The sequence below is a fragment of the Cervus elaphus genome, chromosome 4 (assembly GCF_910594005.1).
Source record: "Cervus elaphus chromosome 4, mCerEla1.1, whole genome shotgun sequence".
Classification (NCBI taxonomy): Eukaryota; Metazoa; Chordata; class Mammalia; order Artiodactyla; family Cervidae; genus Cervus; species Cervus elaphus.
Window position 1 is genome coordinate 19200644 of NC_057818.1, and position 23833 is coordinate 19224476.

General features: G+C 49.3%; 2 protein-coding genes across 2 annotated transcripts in view; one reads left to right on the plus strand and one right to left on the minus strand.

Moving 5' to 3' along the window:
• Positions 1-11739: 11739 nt before the first annotated feature.
• CBLN1 (cerebellin 1 precursor) lies at positions 11740-15222 on the minus strand. The gene is made up of 3 exons (XM_043898404.1): positions 14959-15222; positions 14680-14799; positions 11740-13398 (listed from the first exon to the last, which is right to left on the minus strand). Exons 1-3 carry the CDS (start codon positions 15220-15222, stop codon positions 13201-13203), a joined length of 582 nt encoding a protein of 193 aa, XP_043754339.1. The 3' UTR covers positions 11740-13200.
• The window catches only part of LOC122692720 (atherin-like), a 75014-nt gene continuing 66152 nt past the window's right edge, over positions 14972-23833 (plus strand). The window contains exons 1-2 of the mRNA XM_043900565.1: positions 14972-15094; positions 15136-15984. Of these exons, the coding sequence (XP_043756500.1) occupies positions 14972-15094; positions 15136-15984 (972 nt within the window). The remainder of the gene's footprint in view (positions 15095-15135; positions 15985-23833) is intronic.

Below are 23833 nucleotides of genomic sequence, written 5' to 3' on the forward strand. Positions count from 1 at the left end.
AATGACACAAGTCAGGCGGGCAGGCTCTCTGGCAGGTACAGTTTGTACAAGGACTCTTGTGAAGCTGCCTTCATTATCAGCACAGAAGCCGGGCAGAATCTCCGCGTGTTGCTAGGGGCTGTCACCACTAAATGAAAGTGAAGGATGCGGTCACCAAACAGCCTCCCAGGCATCCCGCTGAGAGGCAGGCACATTAGCCAACAGGGCCAGGACATCCCTCCTTCTGCAAAGTGAGCTGGCGCTAATTACACTCCTCAGAAGACCTCCCCCAGTATTATACAAGGGACGACCTTTATATCATCGGATTTCACTAGAGGAATTCATAAGTAATCTCGCTCCCCTCCCACTTTCTGCGCCACCCTAAAAACCACACACAAGCACAGAGGGAAGATGAGGTGCTGACTCAGCAGACATTTATGTCTGTGCCAGAACCCAGGCCAGGTGTTGGGAGCAACTGTTTGCAAACCTGGGCAGCCCATCAAAATCACATGTGGGACTTGTAGCAACACAGAAGCCCCACCCCCACCCCCCACCAGACCCCGCCTAGGGCTTTACTGAGTTAGAATCTCTAAGGGCAGGGAATGGCAGGTGAACTTTACATAAGCTCTCAGGTGAAAGGTAAATGAGGTCAGAGAAGCAGTCAGGAGGGGTGGGCTGTGCTGGGGGACAAACAGTTTAGATTTTATTCAAAATGAGCACAGAACCCATCTGGAAGTTTTAGCAGAAAAATGGCAGGATCTGACTCACCACTTAGCAGGATCATTCTGTAGCTGCCGTGATCGTGTGTGTTTGCAGACGTGGTGCAGTAGGAGTGCCAGCTCGGAGACAAATTGGGCGACTGCAATTGTCCCAGGGAGACAGTCGGCTGGCGGCCTGGATCAGCTGACTGTTGGGTTATTTTGAAGGTAAAGTGATAAGATTTACTGATGGATTAGATGTTGGGTAGAAGAAAGCAGTAGTCAAGGGTGATGCTGGGGTTTCTGATTTGAATTACCAGAAGGATGGATTTGCCAGAACTGAGATAGAAAATGCTGTGGCAGGAGCAGATTAGGGATCTGTTTTGAAGATATATATCTGAGATGCCTGTTAACTATGTGAGTAGAGAATTGGGTATAAGAACCTGGGGGGTGGGATTGGAGTGGGGTGGCCCTTGGCTTTCTGTGCTAGCTTTCAATTCTAGTTTGAAAATCCTCCTCCTCCTACACACACACACACACACACACTTTATCCTGAATGCTTCAATGAGGTGGATTTCATTTTCTGACCTCGCAAGGGGAGTAAAACTTATGTTGACCCATCAGAGCCTGCATTGCCTTTCCATGGAAATGGATCTAGAAATTGGCCTCAGACTCCTTTAGAGCCAATGAGATGCCATAAGAATTTTGCAAAGACTTCTGGGTAAAGAATTTGAAGCAGAGAAAGTGAAAGGGCCAAGGTTCCTGCAGCTGTCCTGTGACTGTGAGGAGTGAAAGGGTCTGAGCATAAGAGAGAGGGAGGTAGACAGCAAGCAGTGGTAATCAAATTATGACTGAATCATCCTTTATCTCTCATGTTTACTTTGTGTTATGTGAGCCACCAGTAAATTCTCTTCCCCAAAAAAGTCCCATTTGATTCTCATATAACACATCTGTGGACAAATATTTAGGAAATAGCTGTGGGATACCTATGGTCCTATACCATTGCTACTCAAATGTCATCTGTAGTGAGCTTGTCATGTAGAATTTGGCAAAGATTATTAAAATTGAAAAATTCTTTTAAAAAGTCAATTCTAAAAAGCTTATTAGAATTGTAAAATCTCAAACCCCAGCCCAGATATAAAGAATCAGAATCTGCATTTTAACAAGATCTCCACATGACTGGAATGCACAAATAAGCATGAATAGGCCATGAGTTGCTTGTTTGTGCTCTTCCTGGGGGAAAAAAAAAAAGATATCTTTGTGATATAAATAAGTAACAATGCCAGGGTGCATGGGCATCAGTAAAATTGTCTCAGGACCAAAAATAATAACTACAATTTACTGTGCACTTACTATGTCCTTCACTCTATTAAATCTTTTGTATATACTACCTCATTAATACAGAATTAGATATTATGGCTCATCTCACTTTAACAGACAAGGAAACCAAAACTCAGGGAAATTAACCCCTTACTTGAAGTCACACTTCCCTTACAGGAAGTGCCTATGTGGTGAACATTTATTGCTTTTGTTCACTTCACCTGCATTCCCCCTTCATTGGTACCAGCTGGCCCCAGATAGGACTGCCTCTCCCCAACATCACCCCAACTCCCAAGCAGGCTCCATGCCTGACCAGTTAGCTCACTTTATTCCTCTGCTCAAGGAAACTAGTTCCGATTTGCACTTAAGTCAGTCCAATATTCGGAGAAGGCAATGGCACCCCACTCCACTACTCTTGCCTGGAAAATCCCATGGACGGAGGAGCCTGGTGGGCTGCAGTCCATGGGGTCACTAAGAGTCGGACATGACTGAGCGACTTCACTTTCACTTTTCACTTTCATGCATTGGAGAAGGAAATGGCAACCCACTCCAGTGTTCTTGCCTGGAGAATCCCAGGGACGGGGGAGCCTGGTGGACTGCCGTCTATGTGGTCGCACAGAGTCAGATATGACTGAAGCGACTTAGCAGCAGCAGCAGCAGCAGTCCAATATTCATCAGCTCTAGAATTTTTTCTGGAGCTATGGGGAAAAAAATGTTATCTTTCTGATGGGGAAACTAGACAAAATGTGAGTCTGATATTGCTGCCACAACTGGGGGCCTGGAAATGAATCCAGTTGTAAAAAGGGTCAGATTCCTAATGACATTGCTTGAAGTGTCTGAATTGGACACACCTAAATTTAATTATCCTTGATTTTTTTATTTTTTTGGTAATAGGATTCAATAAATTCTTTAGGGAGGATGGCATTAATGTCAGTTTGAGTTGGGTTTCTATGATTTGAAGCCATAAGAGTCCTAATGAATATAATAACAAAGGCAGCCCACAGAAGCAGCTCTACTTAAGTCAAAGCTTGTTCTCTTAGCCAGTGTCCCTTTCTCTGCCATAGAAAGGAAGGTGAAACCCAAAGGTCATGAAAGTTGACTTGGACCAGGAGGAGTTCACAGTGGTGTGGCAGGGGGAGGGTTAAATCAAGTTGCTCAGACAGCTTAAGCCCCTTACCCTAATTTCCTATCCTTCTCTGTACTGTTCTCCCTTCAGCTGGACTTCGGGCAAGGTTGGCCCCCTGCCTGGGCTTTTCTACTGGACCTATAGAGCAGAGCTGGTGCTGGGCCTGCATGCAGTGTTGTGAGTATTGTTGAATAAATGTGTGATTGACGGCTCCAGACTAGCTGGGTATTTCAGTGGTGAATATTTTGCAGTCTGAACATACATGTCCTTTCTCTACAGCCTTAGATTCACACTGTTGTCATTTCTGCCCCCAGTGCTGCCTCTTCCCATCTTGGAGAGAGTCAAGCGCCTGCTTTCTGTCTCATGCATATGATTCCCCAGCCCTCATTCTCCTTTCTTAGTCCCCACCTCACTGCCCACTTTTGCTCCAAGCAGAGTTACAGTTCCAGGAACGGTACCCTGGCTGCTTCCCACCTCTGCAGCAGACCAAGGTCTCTTCTCCTTGTTCTCTTGTTCATGCTTGTCAGTTGCAGGATAACTTCAGTGGGAAAAAAATCCAACCATCCACAGCTCACTTCAGTTTTCCCTAGTGCACAGCATGGTTAGCTGAATTAAACAAAAACAAACAAACAACAAAACAGACATCCAAAACATTCTTTGGGCCTGTAAATGATAAGAGGTCAATTTTCCAGCCCCCATCCTTGACCCCAAGGCTTCCAGCCTGCTTTTCCTCTGGATGGATATGCTTCTGGTGGGTGACATGTTTAATGGCTCCTCTGAGCTCCTGAGGAGAGGAGACCAATGAGAAGACACCTCTGCTCTGATGGATTATGATTGGATGGCTAATTTCTAATCAGCCATTTGTACATTTATATCAGGGCTTCCCTGATAGCTCAGTTGGTAAAGAATCCACCTGCAGTGCGGAGACCTGGGTTCAATTCCTGGGTCAGGAAGATCCGCTGGAGAGAGGATAGGCTACCCACCCCAGGATTCTTGGTCTTCCCTTGTGGCTCAGCTGGTAAAGAATCCGCCTGCAATGTGGGGGACCTGGGTTCAGTCCCTGGGTTGGGAAGATCCCCTGGAGAAGGGAAAGGCTACCCACTCCAGTATTCTGACCTGGAGAACTCCGTGAACAGTATAGTCCATGATCGCAAAGAGTCGGACACGACTGAGCGACTTTCACTCACTCACTCACTCATTTGTATATTAAGCCAGCCCCTACCATTCTAGGTTCTATTCCAAACCCTGCAGACAAAGTGACACTCAGGACAGATCAGGTCTGTATTCCCAGGGAGGGAGAGAAACAGCAAACCAGCAAACAGATAAATGAGCATTTCAGGGTAATGAAATAGAGCTCAATTGGTAATAGAGGAAGTGGTCTGGTATCAGAGAGAGTAATCAAAGGTGGCCTGCTGAGACCTGAAAGAGAAGGAAATGGCCCCAAAGGATCACCCAGTGCAGAGGTTCTGAGACAGGTGAGAGCTTGGCATATTCTAGGAGCTGACGGAAAGCCAGAACAAGCTCCTCTGCAGTAGAGAAAAACAGTAGAAGGTGAGCTCCTTGAGGTCAGCTGGAGCTGGATGAGAGAGGCGCAGCCAGCCACAGTAAAAAGGCACAAAAAATGCCTTGTGGAGGCACAAGGTGGTTTCATGCGGTGTGGTTTTTGGTTTATGTTTTGAGAAGCTCATTCTGGCTACTGAGGGAAGAATTAATTATGAGGGGCCCAAAAAAGATCCATGTGTCACCAGGTGGCTTTCTCTGCAGGCTGAGGCTAGAAGACAGGACCCTGGTGACAGATGTAAGGTGGAAATTCAGACATGAAGACCCCCACTGCCCCCATAGAGGTCACATCTGGAGGTGCTATGGTCTCGCTCCTGGGGGAACAGGCTTGCTTCTGTCCTCAGCCTGGATCCCAACTTCTTATGACAGAGACAGGGACACATTTAGGCAATCAAGAAAAACAACGACAAAACTCACAGCCTCACAACACACCACCGTCACTCATACTGATGCTGGAGGTGATTTAGATGGACCTGTCAGGCAAGGTCCCACTTGTGAAGCACAGAGAACCCAGAGGGAAAAGAAGGAAAAGCAACAGACACTCAGATGCCACATGAAGGCTGAGCTGCAAGCCTGCACCCACAGCTCAATTGGTATTGCTAACACACCCTTTCCCTTGCCATCTTCAGAATAAGTAAATAATCTGTCTACCTGAAATGAACTCCTTCAAAAAGAGAGAGAGTGAGTGAGCATTTGGAACATTGCTGAGACTTAAATTGACCAACTTTGATCAAGATGAGTTAGTAAAATTGTAGGCTCTTCATCAGCTGCATTTTAATTCCATATTTGGAGTCATTATAAAATCATCTGAACTTCTCAGTGGAAGTACACTTTGGGGAGTTTATTTTTGAGCTTTTCAGAATACAAAGGAGAGTCTTCCAACACAGGATCTGGGCAGAGCACACGGCTCCCTTTTAAATGAGGAGGACACGATGCCCAGTTGTCTCTCCTTTTAATACCCTCTTCCCTCTGTGTAAATTTCCCTGAAAGCAGGCAATTTCTGATGATGGAATAAAGGGCTCTTAGAGCCTCACCTGAGGAAGCAGATTGCTGCTGGCAAGCAGAGCATTCCAGAAAACTCTTTGTTGGGCTGAACACCCAGCCGGACACTGAGTCAGAGAAAGGAGGGGGATTTGGGAAATCTTTTATTTTCTTTAGATGAAACCATCTCCACCTCCATGGTCTGCTTGTGTGCTTAGTCACTCAGTTGTGTCCAACTCTTTGCGACCGCATGGGCTTTAGCCCACCAGACTCTTTTGCCTATGGGATCTCCAGGCAAGAATACTGGCGTGGGTAGCCACTTCCTTCTCCAGGGGATCTTCCCGACTCAAGGATCGAAACCCAATCTCCTGCATTGCAGGTGGATTCTTTACCATCTGAGCCACCAGGGAATCCAAAATGTGCAGGGACTTCAGAGGTCATTCTGCATTTAGCTAGAACAAAACCCCAGAAATCCCATTCCCAGCCACAAGCCAGGGTCTGCTGAGGAAATACCAGCTCCCCCATTGACCAAGGTGCTGCGTGGCTATTGCTTATACCTGGCTACTCTGCTGGCACCATGGAAAACCCTGCTGGGCTTCACCAGCTGATTGGTGCCATCACGAGAGGCTTCAACCCTACCCACTGCCACAGACTTGATGGCTTGATCCTCGATTAAGCAACCAATCGACCAATAGTGAATCATGTTATTAGGTGTTGCCCTTTAAAATAAAATATGGCCCCTACCCTCTAAGGAGCTGACCATATGTTGGGGGCAGGATGGGGCAAGCTGCATGTGAGAAAGACTTGTGTTATAATGTCAACTGCAGACAACTAGTACAATTCAATTTCACTCTATAAAATGTGACTGTTCATGAGGAGAGTGGGGATCTCAAGAAGTGAACAATGTTTCAAGCCTGCATTCCAGAATCCCATGGTCCAAAGTACCATAATTCTTTGTTCATTTGTTCAGGAAAACTGTTCATGCTGACTCTATTCCAGGCAGTGTGCTAGGCATTGAGAATGTAGCTATAAATATGGCAATAACAAGGTGGATACTTCCATGGAGTTCACAGTCTGCTGGGTCAGACAAACGCACTCACCACACAACCAGTAATCCCTCCCTCCTTCTCCTCACCCCCTCACATGTTCACTCATTCAATCAGGGAGAATTTATTGAGCATCTACCAACCGTGACATTGTGCCAGGCTCTGGATGCACTGTGAGAAACCACAGATGACAGCTGCTGCCCCATGAAGCTTAACATCCAAGTGGTCAGTGTGTGACCTGAATAAGGGAGTTCAGGGGGTCAGCAGAGGGCCAAGCCCTGATGGGCAGCATTCAGAGAGGACTTCGTATATTGGGTGGACCTCAAGGTCAGATTGGAGCCTGCTCCTTTCCCCTTCTCCCTCCTTCTGCATCTCCTCCCTGATCTCTTAGGGATTAGAAAGATGAACAAAGACACCCCCTGGGCTCTGGACTGTGGTCACACACCTGAAAGTTCTTTCTTTCTAATCATAAAGTTCTCCTTCCTGACTTCAGCTGCAGTGTCTTCTCACAGCTGCCGGAAGTGTTTTCTCAGCATGAAGACCTAGCAACAAATCCAAACACCAACCCATACATCTAATCTCGGCCTTTTCCTCACTGTCCCTGCTCACGACTTTCCCAGGGTCAAAGGTGGGACTTCCAGGGACAGGCTGAGCACAAAATGAAACAGGAAGAGATGAGAAGTGCAGTTGCCCAGGCAAGGTTTCCCAGCCAGCACAGAGTGTGGAAGCACTTCCACGTCAGCATTCCTATCAGTGATGGGGCGCTTCCAGGACTGAGAGGTCCCCTGAAGGGCAGCTTCACTGGCTGGGTCCATGTCCTGCAACCAGGCCAGTCACCATTTGCTTCCACTCCTGACACAATCACAGAGTCCTGCTCTGTGCCCACCGCAGGAGGCGCTGGGCCAAGCAAGATGCGAGGGATGCAAGCGGCTCACTCTCTTAATGAACACAGATACGCTATTCCCTCAAATCATCCTGCCCTTGCCTTCTCCCACAGAGTCCAAAAGACTGTTAGCATTGAAACATGTATATTATCATATGTGAAACAGACCACCAGCCCAGGTTGGATGCAAGAGACAGGGTGCTCAGGCTGGTGCACTGGGACGACCCTGAGGGATGGGATGGGGAGGGAGGTGGGAGGGGGGTTCAGGATGGGGAACACATGTACACCCATGGCTGATTCATGTCAATGTATGGCAAAAACCACCACAATATTGTAAACTAATTAGCCTCCAATTAAAATAATTAATTTTAAAAAATAAATTAAAGTGGCATCATTTTTTAAAAAATGAACACAGATATGTAAACAGCGCTCACACCCAAAGGGAAAGCAGACATAAAGCTAGAGTATTCATCCACAGTGGTTGACGCAAATATATGGGCAACGGGGATGGAGATGAAAGACACTTCCCAGGTAAAATCCTCCTGTTCTCATGATTAACTGGAGGTGGGTGGGGAGATGAATGTGCAGGAAGAAGAAAGGACACGGGATTCTAACTCACATGTTCTGTGTCCTTTCCCCTGTGGTTTTAGCTTTCCTGTCTTCTTGATGTTCCTTCAAGTCTTGCTTCTGTGATAGTGATAGCTCTACTGGGGCCATTCCTCCTCATTGTTGCTTCCATTTATTCAGCACCTACCTTGCGTCAGGCAGTGCTGAGCATTTTTATACCTTTTAGCAACCATGCTGCTGCGTAGACATTATTGTTCCCATTTGAAATATGAGCAAACGGAGGCTCAGACAGAGTGTGCATGTATCTTCAATGAGCAGCCCTGTGCAAAGAGGCCAAGAGACCTTTGTTATCATCCCCAGAAAGCTTTTCTTTCCCACTGAGTTGGCTCAAAGGGAGGGTACCTCCACTTTCCCTCCCAGCTTGACCTTCCTGTTCAAGGGCACCGCTGGCCTCGCAGACCCGGGAAAAGATTGCACTGTTTTCTTTGAAAGCTAGTAGGGGTGACAAACGCAGCCGGGAGGTGTGTGGCGGGGTGGGGGAAGGGGAAGACGACTCACAGACGTGCTCATCAGAAAAGTCAGATCACCTGGAGGATACCCTAGACATCTAACCCACCCCTTGCATCTAGGAGCTGAGGAAAACGCGGTTCGGGCTGTAGCCTCAGGACGCACTGCGCGCCAGGGGTCGAGAGCAGGGCTCCAGGTTTTCACCTCAGCTGGGTGTGCGGGTGGGGGCGGGGGGTCCCAGGACCCCGCCCTGTATTCGCGGAAACGCCCGGCCCGCGTCGCTCAGCCCAGCACTCTCTCGCCTCTCCACTACCCCATAACGGTAACAATTAAGGAGCGGGGTGAGGCTCCCTCTCCATCTGGGTAATTATGTTCTCATTAGGAGCCAATCCGCCCGGGCTACGAGCATCAGCTCCAGCGCAGCTTGGAGGGCGCGCTCCCAGCTTTGCTAACAGTGGAAGCCCCGGCGAGCGAGCGAGCCCTGGGACCTTGCGCGAAACCTCGCGCAACCCCGCGCTGCGCAGCAGACAACACAGGCGACAGTGACCCTGGCACCTGGCCAGGGATCCAGCGCTGGTCCGGAGACACCCAGAAGCTCAGATGCTGCCTGGAACACCTCTGCCTACGAGTCGGGTCTGGGCTCGTTGGGTCCTAGAAACCACCCCTACTACACCCCCCCATCCGGCCACCCCTTCTCCCCCTCCCCCACACCCGCCACCCTCACCCCCACTCCCGCTTCAGCCCGCCCGCCCGCTCTGGGTAGTTCCATAGTCCCCCTCCACCAGACCCCTAACTCAAGCTCTGCGCTCTGGGGACTGGGTGGGGGAGGAGGACTTGTGGTAAGATAGACCACAGCCCAAAGCAGAAGGCCTGGAAGAGGTAGGCACTCTCCTCTCTGGGGTGAGGAAGTCTTCCCGTGGGAGGTGACCACTGAGGCAGGATAGAAGGAAGGAAGTCACCAAGGTGACCCGGGCAGGAAAGGAGTGTTTCAGACAGAAGATGGAGCTGATGAAGGTGTGGTCCTGGACCCCCTACAGCCTTGATTCTGATCAGGTTTATTTGAGATCAAAGCAAGAAGCAAGACCCAGATCTAGAAAGGCCTAGAGGATTCTAAGCTTTAAAGAAAGCCACTCTGAGGTGGGTTAGAATAACACCCTCCCCCCACCTTCCTAGCCTCTGGTTGGGGGCAGGGAGGTAGTCCCTACTGAGCTAATAACCCCCCTTTTCTCTAACCCTCTCAATCCCCAACACACCCTCCTTGAAGCTGGAGCACAATGTTCAGATGAAGGTCATTCGCCTGCCTCTGGCAGAGCTAACAGTCACCTCCACATTCGCCCCAGAGGTGAGGGAGGTGGCCCAACTGCCAAGTGCCAGGCCCCGGATGGTCTTAGAGAAAGAGCTGCCCACAGTCCCCCATCCCCAGGCTAGGTGGGAGGCTCACAGTTGAGGAGGAGGATAGTGTGTGGGGGCGGACCCTGTTTCCCTAGAGCCCTTGGGGCAGGACTACCCGCTTAGCACTTGCTGGTGGGGGCCACCATTAAGTCCTGGAACCTGCTGGGAGACAGGACCGACCCGAAGTTGTCCTCCCTGCCAACTCCAGGTAAGATCTGGTGGAAGGTTGAGGAGGGGGCTGTAGCCACAGGAAGGCAGGGTCTGTGCTGTATGGACAGGACCACTTCCCAGAGGACAAGGCCTTTCAGTTGAACTGCTTAGATCCTCAGAAAGAAAGGATTCTGACAAGTAGGGAAGAAGAAAAAAGGGTACTTCAACTTGAAGAAAAGAAATGGCAGGTGCAAAGGCATGAAGACAGGAGTGGGAGACGGGTTCATCAGATGGTGGAGAGAAGGAATCAGGAGGTGAAAGAAGTGGCTGGAACCAGATGAGAAGGATCCCCAAGGCCAAGGTCAGAGTTTGGAGAGAAAGAGCTCCAGCCAGGAAGGGGCCAGCTGGAGCCCCAGCAGAATCAAGGGGTAACTTTGCACTCTTGTCACTTGGGGCCCCTTCACTCCTTATCTGTGTTCACCTTTCAGGCCCCAGAACAAGGACTCAAAGTGAGCCTGAGTTCCTGGATAGTCCACTTCTCCTGGCTTCCGGGCTAGCCTACAGTCGCCAGCTCAGCCTGGCTGCAGTCAGGACTCAGGAAATCCAAGCAAAAGACCAGAGAGAAAGGCTAGAACCTCAGGACAGGAGGACTCTTGGAGATGTTCAGATTCCTCCCTCTTTATACAGATGGGCAAACTGAGGCCAAGCAAGAGGACTTGCCAAAGTATCCCTGCAGAACACCGCCTGGTGGTCGCACCGCTTGGACATCCACCCGTGCGGGTCTGCTCGCCGACCACCCACTCACAGCCGAGTCAGTTTCAAGGGTGCTTGGGGCTCAGTTCCCCTGAGCGGTGGCTACCCCACCCGCGCGGCGGTGAGCCTTAGCCTGTGCGGCGTGCGCGCGCCTGGCGGGCTGGCTCTGCTCCCGCTGAGCGGGGGTTGAGCTAGTTCCGCTGCCCAGCGCCCCAGCTCTCAGATTTCTCCCTTCCAACCGGAAGAATGCGGAGAAAGTTGGGGTTTTTTTAAGTCTTTTTTTCTTTTTTTAAGAATAGTTTCAAAATTCCTCTAGGACTCCTTATCCTCACTTCCCTGGGGACTGACTAGGGTGGAGAACTGTGGGGCAGGAAAAAGACCGGGTCCCCCCTCATTCCCTAAGGCCCTACTTAACCCGTGAGGGTCCGGGGTTGCTGGGGCCGCTTAGGGCACCAGCTAGACGCCCGAGCCCCTGGATTGCGTCCGGAGAAGCCCTGGTTGAGTTTCAGCTCAGGCCGCTCGCTTGTTGACCCTAAATCAAGAGGAGCCACAGGAATAAATCGAGAAACATTGTTTACGGTGCTGTTATTAACCTCCTTCCCGCTTCTCTCCACCCTCTAATTAAATTCGTCTCTGAATCTCGGGCCAGGAGAAACCTCCAAAAGGACCAGAGCCAGAGGGGCCCATGCAGGCCGCGGCTCCCGCCCCTTGGCCGCCCACCTGCTTTCCCCGGCCCGACTTCCCCTCTGCCGAAGCGACTGAGTCAGACTTCCAGACTTAAAACGAAGTCGTTTATTTCAATTTTGCTTTCACATTATGTTCCGATACAATCAAAACTCCTGGACGAACCTCTTAAATAAAAGTCCTGCGATGAGCGCGATCACAGGTCCCCGGCGCCGGATAATACCGCTGGCGCGGACTCGGGATTCAGAGGAGGCGGAATAAAACAGACGCAGCTTCGGGATCTGTGAGCGGACGGTCCGGAGGCCGAGGCGTGGAAAGCGTGACGAAAGGGCAGAAAGGTTCTGGCTCCTCGAGTTGGAATTATTCCTGATGCACTTGGCCTGCGAAAAGCCTTTTTCGCTTCCAGGCCGGCTGTCGGGCCTGGCCTAGCAAGATTTCAGCCAAATTTCTTACGTTTGCGCCAAAGCAGGGAGCACAGGGCGGAATGCAGGGTTGGCCCTAGGCCCGCGCAGGAAGGAGCGAGCGCCGACATCGCGAGGAAGCCCTCCTGCCTTATCCTTTCTCTGCTTGCACGCCGCCAAGTCCCCTACACCTCTGAATCTCACCCTTCCGCACCCCTGCCCCCAGACCTCGCAACTAGGGGAGATGCGGAGTTTAGAAAGCTGTTTCAGAAAAATAAAAGTTCCACTTGAACTTTATTGGATTAAAGCAAAATTAAATCTTGGCTATTCACAGGTATGTTACAGAGGACGAGGAAGCGTCCGGAAGAACCTCCTGGCGTTTAGTGGAGCCACAGAACACGAGGGCATTGACAAGCGTCAGAACATCAAGCAGCCTTAGGTTTCACGATCACTCCAAATGGGACATAGAAATACGGAAATACAGCCAGTTTCCACTGGGAACAGTTCTTCGTGTACAAATGATATATATTTATATATATATATATTTCTTTTTTTTAAACCAGTCACCGCTAAGGTGAGTCCTTTCTCTGCTAACAAGCAGCCGAGGATACATACAAAGTACCTTCAGCTAATTAATTCGAGCGGTGTTTTAAGAGCAGTACTTGCCAAATTAAAACTACTTCCCCATCCAAAAAAAAAAATCCTTCCCCCCCTCTCCAAAATAAAAAAGGGGGGGAGGGACACATTAGATTTCAGCGGATGAAAAGATTCAGAGCGGGACTCAGAGGAGGAAGATATTTCACATTATACAGTGAAATGCAAAGTTTCTTTTATATAAATTATAGGGAACATGAACACGGGGTAAGAAACAGTGACAAGGCAGTCTGTCTTTCTTGATTACTGCAACTGGAGTTGGGGGCGAGTTTATTTTGGAAATGGGAGTGCGCAGAGCTAAGCGGAATTTACTTCTCCTAAAGAGGAAATGGACTAAGTTGTCCAACCGCCGGGCTGCGCTTCGTTTACCGGATACAGCTGGGGAACAAGTAGGAAGTTTCAAGTCGTGCCGCTTTCTCGTCCTCTAAAGTTCAGCCTCTTTATCATTTTCCCCTCCTGCGTTCGCCCTCTTCCTGCCTCCATTCCCGAGATGAGCCAGTCAGAGGGGAAATACGAGGAATCCGGAGAAGGTCGAATACTTCCAGCCCCCCATCAAGTTTCCCCGCTCCAGCTTGAGGTATGCTCGGTCGCCTTTCTCCATCTGGATTAGAACTCCGTTGCTGGCGGCCTCCCGGGTCACGTCCTGGTCACCAGCGAAGGCTGAAATCACCGGCCACCCGTTTAACATGAGGCTCACCTGAGAAAGAAAAAGGCCGGCTTCAGAGGGGCAACCCAGTGGGGTACCCCACTGCGGGGTACCGAAGCGTAGATGAAATCGCGAACTTCATCGCTTGGCTGACACGTAAAGCTTGGAAGCAGGGGACGGCGGGTGGGCGGGGGCGGGAAGAAAAGGGGCTTTGTCATTTACTGCCGAGGGCCCAATGAGGCGAAAGACGGCCCATCTGGGTGACAGAAAGGGTCTGCTCCCCAAACGGGAGTAACTTTCATTTCTTGGGCCCGCCAATCGAACCCTGACTGCCTTCTTTTATCCAGTTTAATGAACTCATAGGTGGCTCAGCCGCCCAGAGACCTTCGGCCTTGCCCTCCCCTCCAGCCTCAGAGAGAAACTCAGACAACTGGCGCTTCCGGGAACACAAACAAATACAAACAAAAACCCTGGCTCCTCCCGATTCCAGATGCCGGGACACTGCAGAGACGCAGCGGAGGAGCCAGGCGAGGTTTCGGCAGAGGAGAAATCTCTCGCAGAGCTGCACTCCGTGCTTCATCCCCAAACTCCGGGCTCAGTTTCCGTCCCAGATCCAGCCTCGCCCTCCACCGCCTAGCTTTGCCCTTGCGGTGGCATCAGCAGATAAAGGCCCAGCGCCCTCTCCCCCAGCCGCGCGTTCCGCCTTCTGTGTCTGCCCAGAGGAAACCCGAAAACCTTTGGGAACCCTGGAGAGCCTGTGAGTGCTGGCTGGGGCAAGGCTGGAGCCAGGAGGGTGTGGCACTACGCCCCTCCCTTCTCTCTCCACCTTTCAACTGATATAGTTAGGCGCTACTTGTTAAGAATTCCGGAGTGGGTCCCCAGAGGGACGCCAGGACTCCCCCGGAGCGTGGCACTGAATGCAAGCGCACAGGATTCTCGCCGGCTGGAGTGCTGGGACAGGAGTCGGGGATACTGTCCGCGGTGCTGAAGGAGAGGATCGCGGAAAGCTTCCAGAAGCGGAAACTGTCTGGGATGCTAGCAGAAACTCTTAAGGGAAATCCCCGGAGTTCCGTAGCGGGAGGACCTCTTTGGAGGGTCCCACAAGGCGGAGGCAGAAAACTGTGCCTGGAGGTGGTTTCAAGAACCCATGACTGGAAAGCAAGGGAGAGTCCAAGCCATAGAACCGTGAGGCCCTGCTACCCATTCCTCCAAGCTGCCCTGGGCACATGCGGCTGCCCCTTCTATTTCCCACCCCTCCTCCCGGGCCGACTCACTCCCGCGGCCAGTAGCCCCCTACCGGGGCTGGGGCCTGGCCCTGAGGCGGCAGCTGACCTGGATGGTCTGTCTGTTGTAGACTTTTACCACGTGGAAGTTAAAACTGTAGATTCCTTTGCGCGGGGCAATGAAAGTGCTGCGTTCTGAATCAAAGTTGTTCCCGATGTTCACTAGTACCTATAACGAGACGGGAACGAAGGGGAGTGGGCAAGAATCTGTCCCGAATTTTTGTTCCCCCCCACCCCCGCCGTTTTCGCTGAGACCTCGGAGAGGTCGAACATCTACCTACTACCTCCCCCCCAACCCACACCCATCCAGTCTTCCTGGAGCACTCACCTGGTCGAAGTAGATGATCATGGTGCGATTACTCATCTCGGACGGCTCATGGTTGGTGCTTCTGATGGCAGAGAAAGCCACCTTGGCGCTGCCGGAGCGCACAGAGATGCCCAGAGCTGTGCCCGTGGGATCGGACGTAGGGTTGGAGTCGCAAACCACCAGGCACTTGCCTTCTAGCACGATGGGCTCCGTCTCGTTCTGCCCGCGGGCCGGGCCCGCCAACCATGCTGCCCCCAGCAGCAGCAGCTCCACGACGCCCAGCATCGCGGCGCTGGCACCCACCCCGCCCCCCACCCCGGGGGCTGCCTGCGCCAGCCGCCCCCCCGCCCCAGCCCGGCTCCGAAGCCCCCTCCTCAGATCCGTGCGCAGCTCTGCCGACGCCGCTCTGGACACTTCGGGTCTTCTTGCACTCCTGGGCAAGCGTGCCCCCCGAGCGATGCTCCCGGAGCCCCGCCCGGGCCTCACGGGTACCGTGGCTGCCCAACCGCACTTGGATGCATAGCCGCTGCCGCTCGATCCCCGCTGATTCCGCCGCCTCCTGCCCGCACCGGCTGCTGCTGCCGCCGCCGCCGCTCTGAATTATTGATGCAGCCGGCGATGCAGCCGGAGCCGGCGGAGAGCGCGCGCCGGGCACAAAGGCGCGGACCGCGGCCTGGCCCCGCCCCTACCTTCTCCCTCCCCGCCTCCCTCTCCAGCCCCGCCCCCTCACCGGCAGAAGCTCCACCCCCCGACCAATCCTGGCGCGCCGCGCTCCCCGCCGAGCCAATGACGGCGCTGTCCGCGCGCGGCCACCTGACCCTGGGCGCCGTTGTTATTAGGCGCGGCGAGGCCGGCGGCGCGCGGCAGCGGGGTTGGGCTCAGGCGGAGAGTCGACGGAGGGAGCGAGGGCCGGGAGCGCGCGCGCGCGCGCGCGCCCGCGTTTCTGTGCCGTCTGCGGCGGCCGCTCGTTCACTTGTCTCCCGCCTCCCGATACGGTCTTGTTCAGCCCCCTCAGTCCTTCCGCCCGCCTCCCTCGCCGGCCCTCAGGTAGGAGGCGGCGCGCACGCCCAGGTTCCGGAGTAGAGTCGCCAGGGGCCGAGAGACGCGCGAGTGTGGGCGAGTGGGGCGGGAGGGGAGCGCCCCCCAGTGGGCAAAGGGGTGAGGGGCAGCGGGCGCGCGGGTGAGCCTCGGCAAGCGGGCCGACCCGGCGGCCGGGCTGCAGGGCGCGTGCGTGCGTGGCGGGGCGGGGCGTGCGCCGAGGCCGCGGTGCAAGGAGGTGCACGTGCAGCCGCTGGGAGCGGGCGCCGCGGGGCATCGAGGCCAGTGTCCACATCCTGGCCTCGCGGTCAAGAGTATGGCGCTGGGCCGGCAGCTCTAGCCCGCTTCTCGAAGTGCTCGCTCTGCGGGCCGCGGAGTCGGATCGAGTGTGCACTCATTTATTCTTCATTTCATTTATTCGGGATAGATCATTGAACATTTGTGGACGCGAAGTGCCAGGCTTCCAGGCGCTGAGGACATAGTGATGAGCAAAATCGGACGAAGCCTGCCTTCGTGCGTCTTACAGTCCAGTGCAGGAGGCACTGGCAAGTAGACAGGTTCATTTCCCTGATACCATTTTTATCTTTTGCACTTAAAATTTTATACTTTGCATCCGCATTTTATTTACTGTGCACCTTTGTGGCATGTTCTATCCACGTGTACTTACATACTATTGCCTTGCATATAGACACCAAATCTTGTGATTTATGGGCGAGTTTTCAAGGGTGATTTTGAAATTTCAAGGCGAATGAATTTTTACCTCACGCGTTAACTTAGAGCTTTACACACACGTAGTCAACACAGTAAAACACAGCTTTGCTAAGTGACAAAGAGAGGGGAGCTGCGGAGGTGGTAAGAGGAAAGGCGTGGAATGCAGGCGGTTAACCTGCCATTAGGTGGAAGCTGGAGGGCGGTCAGGCCTCTCCGTCAAGTCCAAAGCAAGAGGCTTCGGACCCGAATGCGAGGCGGGCGGGAATGCTGTCCCCCGGAGCACCTGGCGCTTGGGTCCCCGCCGGGCGCCTTTGAACCCCGGTGCTCCGCCGAGCCAGAGCAGACGTGCGGCAGGCGGCGGCCCGGCGCCAGCCCGGGGATCTGGACAAACCTAGATCGCGGGCTGACAGCACCTCCTTCCGGTCTCCCGGCTCGCCGCCGGCGGGGTCTGCGGCAGCCTGGGGTAGGCTCTCCCCTACGCAGGAAGACTGCTTTGGAATGGACAACAGCCGCACGTTTCAGCTTTGTGTCTTTGAGACTTAAGATAGCTGTTTAAAGACTCATCTGGAGGTACCCATCTCGGAACCTCGCTTCCGTTGGAACGCCTGCCTGCTGGGGTCACTGGGTTCGCCCAGGAGAAAGAGGAGGGGCGGGAGAAGAGGCAACAATTCTCCTTCAAATTAATTGACAGAAAACTGTTTTTTCAAGTCAAATCTGTTTGAGACATCCCCAGAAAGCGTTGCCAGCTGTGATTACACCTAATGTGAGAGCACGAACTAATTTAGGAGGTGAGATCTGAATAATGACACTGTACCCTGTATAGCCGCGGAGCCTGGCAGCCCCAGCAGAGGAGGGTACCTGGAGAAATGCCCGTGTAGAATCAACAGCCTTTGCTCAGTGCCCAGGGTCTACACTCTCTGATATTCCACAGATTTTTACTGAAGGCTTTCTGGTTGAGGAAGCCCGTTCTCGTGGAGCTCACAAACAGGACTGGGATTATCTAGAGGGAGATGGTGGGTCTCCAGCCTTCTCCTCTTCTTTCACGGGGGAGGCTCTAGTGGGCAATGTCCAAGCCTGAGCTGCCATCCCTGTGCCACTGGGGATCTTGTATGACCAGTCTCAGCCTGCCTGCATCCCAGGCCTGCCATTCTGAGGGCCTGCTGGATCGCTTTAGATACCCTGCAGGCATGTTTAACTGACCCATGCTTTGTCTCCTTTCCTTTGTCACCCAAACTCTGTCTCTCATCCTATGCCAGTGACAACAGGTACCACCTAGGGAGCCCCACATCTAACTTGACTATTTTTATGTCCTATTTGTTTGAGTCTGTTTGGGCTTCATCATGTCTAGCCTAGGATACTGCAGACGCTTCCTCATTTATCATTCAGGGAATTAGTATAAGGATCACTCCTGGCTCTGCTATAAACTGTTTATTCTTTCATTTGATGGACAATGATTGAGTTCTCTGAAATATGTAATCCCCGCTTTTCTTCCACCTGAGGAAGATTTCCCTGACCACCATATTTCAGAATGATCACGCCCCTGGTATTGCTTGTCCCTCTTCCACATCCTGTGTGTTTAAAAATAATTAATTTAATGTTAATGGATATATGCTTTCCTGAATTGTGTGATGAAATGTGATAATGTAGAGGAGGAGGAGAAACCTCAAAAGCAGTCCTGTTTATTTTAAATATTGTCACATTGTTACACTCAGGATTCTGTTAGCTGCAAGTGACAAAACCAACTCAGACTGGCTTAAGTATAAAGGACTTCACTCATTTGATGAAAAAGCCTACAGGTAGGTCTTGCCTGTTAAAGCATTGTTGGATCCATCAGGCAAGGTTATCAGGATCTGTTTTCTGGTTTTGACTTATAGCCCAATAGAACCTCTGCCAACTCAGAGCAAGGAAAGGATAGCGCTGTTTCTTCAGTATTTTCTGCAAAAGTCGTAGAGCTGTTCTTACAGGGGTGTCAGTCACGTGCCCCTCCCCGAACATGAAGAATAGACTGTTCCACTGACTAAGCTTGGGTTCAGATGTCTTCCTTCAGAAAGGGGTTTGATGTCAGATCCACGTTATCTGGAGTAGAGGAGTTCTCCAAAGAAAAATTAGAGAAAGGATGCTGGGCAAGCAGGAACATTACATGTCTATTTTAGTCCCTCTCAAAGGGTCAACTGCAATGTCTGTCACCCCAAAAGAATAGTGAGGAAAAGCAATGAAGTAGCCAGAACAGTATGTATGTGTTTATCTTGGTCCTTTGGGATCCTCAAGATTTCAGCTAAACCTGCAATCAGGTGCTATCAACACTGATGTTACTGAAGGGTTTGCTTTGAAGTCTGCATGCACTTCGGATGGTAGAGCTGTGATAAGTATAAATAATTAACATTCTGTTTTAAAGTATTTCTGTGGCAGCATTTTGGGTTTTTTTCTCCTTTTTATTTCTTAGGTTCCTAAAAAAGTGAAAATCTACTTTCTTTGTGTATAGGTATGTAAAATTCCTCATTATTCATTGATTAATGAAAACAAATTAGAATTTGAGCAATGAAAAATGAAAGAATTGAGTGAGGTCACGTCTGAAATTTTAAGACTAGAGGTTTAACTTGTTGAGGCTTTTCAGGTGTTGAAATGTCGGTGAAGTATTATAAAATCATCTGTCTGAGGCTTTTAAAGCAATGTGTTAGAGAGATTTAGGGAACGTCAAGTTTGCAACTAATGAATTTGTACTGTTGCTGTTAATCCTTTACCTGCTACCCTAAGTGTAGCTTTAAGTTTTGGTGAAGTCAAGGTTTGTTTCCCCATCTGCACTCTGAATTTCTCACCACAATGCATTTTGATAAATGAATATAACAGCTATCTTGATTCCTCTGCCCCTACCCTGGAGGAAATAATAATAATAACAACCCCCTATTGTTGAAATAAGAGCATTTTCAGAAAAGAGGGAATATTTTGTCACAGGATATGAAACAAACTCATCCTTTTATTAACTCAAAATGGATCCTCTAATGTTTATACACATCAGATAGCATTTCATCTCTTTTAGCCTTGGTTCAAAGGCCCAGGCAGTACCATTTCTTAGCATTTAGTTCATTTGCCCATAAAGCAGAAGAGAAAGGCTATTTTGTTCTAAAGAGTGTTAAATTTAGGATATCAGTGGTCAAGGTCATTTCAAATTAATGTTTCAATCTAGACTACAAAATTTGGGAATGATTCTAAATTAAATTAATTCTAAATTTCAAAGTATGAAATATTTTTAATTTTCACCAAACCCTTGGTCTTCCTGCATATGTGTCTTTTGGGGGGCTATAGAGATTCATTTTGGATGCAACATTTTTGCTGTTTAAATTTAAAAATTATGTTACAGAATTAACTTTGTAATTGGGCACTTTCATTCAATGCAAAGAAATGCAGAATTATTTTTTAATGAAGGCCAAGTTTGTGGTGACACTAATTCTTTAAAAAAGGCAAAACAAAACTCTGATCTTAAAAAATCAAAGAATATATTCAAAATATCTTTAGGTCTTTAGTTAATACCAAATTATGCATTTCCCTAGCCATTGTCATCTGCTAAATTGAAAGATGCCAGCCTCATCTCTAATATGATGCCTTAAATCTGCTGTGGTTATGCTGGTAGGAATTTTGCATAAAGCTGTTATTCACATATATTACATTAAGGCCAAAGGGGGAAGAAAGAAACATAAAATAATGTAATCCTACAGAACTGCTCTTGAGAGAGAAACCACATAGGTGACATCAAACACCAGTTGTTGGAATTTTTCCAAGAAGTAATTATCTGTGTGCTTTTTGGGTAGTGATTATGGGGCAAATGAAGGTTTGGCCAATTCAGCAAACATTTATCGAGTGCATGAAATGTGCAAGACACTGTTTTAGGGCCTTGGCTAGTGCAAAGATGAATCATCCATGATCCCTGTCCCCCTCACCCTGGACTTCATGTTTGACAGCGGTCAGGGCTGCACCCCAGGGAACCTCCATTTAAGAACTTTTGGTTCTGCTGAGAAGGCTTCTTAGTATGTGTTCTTACCATGTAGCTTTGATTAGTCTCTGTCTTTGTTTACAGTTGCCCTATAACCAAAAGTTACACAAAAATTATGCACATGTACAAAATTAATAGATTAGAGAACATTCATACTAAATACTTCAAGTTTTACTTCAAATGCATTTGACATTTATCGAAGAAATGATGAATGCTATCATCTGTGGGAGGCTGGATTGACTTTTGGGAAAAGTTATCACCAACTTTAATAGGGATCTTAGGGAAATTTCCCAGATCTTAACAGCTGTATAAAGATTTCCTACAGTTCAGAAGGCTCTCAGGATGAAAACAAAGTCTGCCAACTGGAGGGCTTGTGGAACCAAATAGCTCTGTGTTACTAGGAGGTAAACGAAAGGAAGGATTTAAATAAAACTTGAAGAGGGGGAGGAATGCAGAAGAACAAGAGGGTTTTGTATTTTTTTAAAACATTATTTTCCCAAAATGGTATTTCCTGGTAGACTTCTGAGAAATGAGATCAGAGGCTCACACTTCATCCTGCCACCCGGAATCACACCCCAGGGACAGTGACGTAATTGAGTTTCCTAGTGGTTTTGCCACCCCACCCCCGGCCCCCAGCCCCTCCCTGGAGCCATTCCCCTTCCTCTTTGCTGTTCTTGCCCCTCAAAGCTGACTCCTTCCAACTGGCTTCTGGTTTGGCCAGCAGAAGGAAGGCACAAGTAGGGGACCAGAGACAGGGGAAGAGAGAAGCTGGGGTGTTTGTGCCGCAGTCTAGGTGGTGTGAAGCAATGACCCTGTAAAATCTCAGGTGGTGCTTCCCGCTTCCAAGATGGTAGCTTCTTGCCCAGCACCCCTCCTGCCTTCCTGGGCTCCAGTTCTCCCTCCTGCGGTACTCTTACCTCCCCCTGTATCTTCAGCTGAGGATAGGAGGTTTGCCACTCTCTGGGTTCTCAGCATCTTCTGCTGATTCTCCAGACCCTGCCAACACCTCTGTAGGTTGTCCCTTCATTAAAATCCCTCCATTCAAACTGAGTTTAATTCTGTTTCCTTCTGGGATCTCAGTGATAGGCTGTATCATTACTGCATCTTGCTTCACCTTCAGAACCAACAGATTTGACATATTTTATCGTCTTGTGGAACGGTTAGCTGTTTAGTAACTAGTTGGGTCATATTAAAAGTCAGTACAAATTAAAACCCTGACACAATTTGAGTTCAGATTAGGTGCATGATGTTACCAAGTTATATATTTCAAACAAAACTATTCATCTTGAGCTTTAAAAATTAACTGCTGATAAATGTAACTGTACTGTTTTCAGAATGTTAACATGAAAAGAATCAAAAGAAGCGTATCTTAAAAAAGCAAATACTCCAAGTAAAATACATCCAATGTTTACAATATAAGGGTATATTAATATCTTGAGAAAAATACAGTATTACTTTGTGAACTCATAAAATTAATTTTGAGTTTTTAAAATATAAAAACCTTTTAAGATATGAAAATAAAATGTGATTTTCTTATTGAAAAGCATGCTAATTACTGTTATTCAATTTTTAAAATTTTATCTTGCATTTCTTAACAAATAAGGGCTTTACTATTATCCTCTGAAATAGGTAATGTTTTAGGTTTTAAAACAACAGTTTGAAAGCAAACCATAATAAAATATGTTTCAATATATAGGTACTTATGATGGAGTCCTTTAAGTCATCCATTCAACTTAGCTATCTGTTTCATACCTGCTGCCCAGTATTGTTTGAGGTCCTTACCAAAACAGTATTAAAGGCTAGTTAGGAAATATAGACCAATTAGAAAGTAAGCTATTCACAAATGGCAATAAAAGTTAGGATACCTATACAATTCTGGTGTTTACTGGTCTAGGAGAACAGGCTAGTTAAATTCCTGTTTCTTTTGGTTATTGTAGTAACATGCTGATATGTTTTAAGTAATTATAGATGTATTGAAATTTATGTGTGATTTTGTCAGTATATTGTAAATTGCATCTTCTGCCTCATGATGAAATTGGTCCTACTATTTAATGCATCAAGATGATAAGGTATTGATGCAGTGAGACCTCTGTGGCCTTTTTAGATCAATAAAGATTGGGATTTTGTGTCTTCATCCTGGAGTATTTTGAACCTCAATATTGAACCCTAATTCTTATAAGTCAGCTGCTTTCATTTTGCAGACTGAGGCCCAGGGAGGGTGCTAAGTCGCTTCAGCTTTGTCTGACTCTGTGACCCCGTAGACCAGTCCCTTCTGTCCATGGGATTCTCCAGGCAAGAATACTGGAGTGGGTTGCCATGCCCCCCACCAGAGGATCTTCCCGACCCAGGGATCCAACCTGCGTCTCTTGTGACTCTTGCTTTGGCAGACAGATACTTTACCACTAGCACCACCTGGGAAGACCAGGGAGGGTAAGTTCCTCTAAGACAGTGCCTTTCACACAGGCTCTAAAATCAGGGTGCCTCATAGTCCAGAAATCTGTTTCAATTGAAATAATTTAGTGGCGCTTCATAGGCAGGAATCCTTTGATAAGGGGTAATCTGCCTTTAGCTCCCTCATTTGCAAAGCAGGAATAACAGTCAGTATTTACCTTAAAGGCTGGTTTTCAGGATGGAATGAGCTAGTTCACCCATGTGATTAGCCTGCACCTGGCCTGGGCTCTCCACCCCACATGTGCCTCTGCTCCCCTCGTCAGGTGCCCAGGTAGTTCTAGAATGAGATGCCCAGATGCGTTCCCCACTGCCCCAGGCTTGCTCCAGACTTTTCTTGACATGAGCTAGCCACTCCCCTGGCTGTGCCAGTGATTTTTTATTCTCTTGCCACATAGAAGTCCAAGCAAGAATGTCTTTGTTTGATTTCAGTAGATATAGTCCATGGAAAGTCCTCATTCCCAAATTTAAAACAAAGTCTAATGCACCACAATACGTAGAGTTGGCGCAGTTTCACAGGCATACCATGCACTCTTCTTTCTGTATTCATTCACCTGATGTGAACTGACCACCTCAAATACTAACAGGTAGTTGTTGTGGCCGCCTGGGAGACATCAGGGAACACCACCAGCCAAACTTCCTGCCATCTGTGGAAGTTATCTGTGGGAGAGATGTGATGTTGTGACAGCCATGTTCTTCTCATTATGAGTT